General features: G+C 42.2%; 1 protein-coding gene across 6 annotated transcripts in view; it reads left to right on the top strand.

Moving 5' to 3' along the window:
- Window positions 1–1,759, top strand: part of hmgn3 (high mobility group nucleosomal binding domain 3) — a 10,155-nt gene that overhangs the window by 8,255 nt on the left and 141 nt on the right. For all 6 annotated transcript variants that reach the window (XM_032543609.1, XM_032543608.1, XM_032543611.1 and 3 more), the window contains one exon: window positions 546–1,759. This exon is cut by the window's right edge and continues 141 nt beyond it. In XM_032543609.1, the coding sequence (XP_032399500.1) occupies window positions 546–553 (8 nt within the window). In that variant the 3' untranslated portion in view covers window positions 554–1,759. The remainder of the gene's footprint in view (window positions 1–545) is intronic.

The following is a 1,759-nucleotide window of genomic DNA, read 5'->3' as shown; positions in this document are numbered from 1 at the left end:
TTATTTTGGGGAATTAAAAAGAACATTGATATTGGAAAACAGGTCAATATGACCCAAGGACAACATGGGGTTAAGAAAATACATACAGTAGGCTACAGTAGGTCAATGCGATTCCTGTATCATACGTAAAGGAATAAATCAACATTGAAGAGTAAGATGAGATGAACGATAATGTTCTCCTGGCTGTATGCTACATATGAAGCTAGTGCCAGGAGTCGGTTAGCTTAGCTGGGGAAACAGCTAGCGTCAAACATAGCTCTGTCATCAGTTTTTGTACGCACAAACCAGTTATAAATTTAATTAGTGAGCTTTAGAGGTGCTAGTGTGTGTTTTTCTTGGCTTTTGAAACAGAGCCAAGCTAGCTGTCTCAACCTGTCTTTCCAGTTCCAAGCTATGCTAACCGCCTCCTGGCTTTAGCTTCCCATGTAGCTTACAGACATGAGAGAGCTGTTGGTGTCCTTTTTGAGGCTAGTAAAATTCCAATCCGCATTGGAACCTTCCTGTGGCATTATATGTGTAACTCTTTCCCCTCTTCTTCCCTCCAGGTAACTGACGCGGCAGAGGAGGCGACTGAGGAGAAGGCGTAGAGACACGGGCGCGTCCACCGACTCGTCCCCTCTGACTCCATGGCAGCAAAGCATCTTTTTTTACTGACGATTTTTGTACCATGCTGAATTTTTTTTTTAGACTTGTGATAGTAGAGACGGACAACCAGCAGCCCCTTTTTCCATATAGATACACACACTCCTTTTATCTCCCATACCTTCTCCTTCCTCCTCCATTCTGTATCGCCACATGCGTCTCAGAAACAGAAAGACAGAATAAAGTGTTCGGCTGTGGTCAAATAAGTCTTTTTTTTTTTGCTTAGGAAGTTTGAGTGAAATGACCCGGAAGTATCTAAGTGGCAGCCATGATAAGAGCTAGTCAAATTCTCTAAATGCTAAGGAAATGCTTCCTTTCTTATCTCCTTAAGGATACGGAACACTGGACCATCCTTTACAAAAGGAAAGGAGATAACGCCGTCCCACAATTCCTTGCGGCAGCAACATTTAAGTGACACATTCGGACGTACAGTATACAAAAACAAACACACAACATGGCTGACAAGGCATGCAAATGATCATGTAAGTCACTGTGTATAGCCTGCTTGAAACAAAACAGAAAGAAAAATCTAAGATGCACTTTTATTAGTTTACTACCTTCGGTACCCTTGTAGTTTCACCACGGCTGATCCACGTCGATACATTTCGCCGTTGCACTAATAACTTAGCCTAAGTGCACCGTGGTTGGGATTTCCTAAGTCCTTTCTGAATTCTCATTCACATCTTTCTTTGATCTCATGACGTTTTCCATCGAGTTTTTGACTATTCGACCGCAGCCTTTCTATCAGCCGGCTGCAGATGTTCTTTTACTTGCCTAAAAGGGGGCCGTAAACACGACTGTTATGATCTCCAAACCAGCTCTGCCTATATTTGTAGTCTCTATGAAAGATCATTATTGTATTTGGCACTCTGATGGTTAAAGTGAGGACTTGCGGATGTACTGTATATCAGCAGTTCAGATGCAGAGCTGCAAGAAACCAATGGAGAACATCTGCAGCTTCTTTTTTTAAAAAGATCTTTGTTTTTAAGATTCACCGCCAGGGTTTTACATAGCTCCTTTTGTATGTGTGTGCCAGAGTGAATGTGTTTGTGGGTCTTTGTGTTTGACTTTATTTCCCCCTTTATTTTTTTTATTTTTGACCCCCCCCCCCTCCTGA

Source organism: Etheostoma spectabile, chromosome 18 (genome assembly GCF_008692095.1).
Source record: "Etheostoma spectabile isolate EspeVRDwgs_2016 chromosome 18, UIUC_Espe_1.0, whole genome shotgun sequence".
NCBI classification, from domain to species: Eukaryota; Metazoa; Chordata; class Actinopteri; order Perciformes; family Percidae; genus Etheostoma; species Etheostoma spectabile.
The sequence above is the reverse complement of the archived record's forward strand: the minus strand, read 5'-3'. Positions and strand labels throughout refer to the sequence as shown.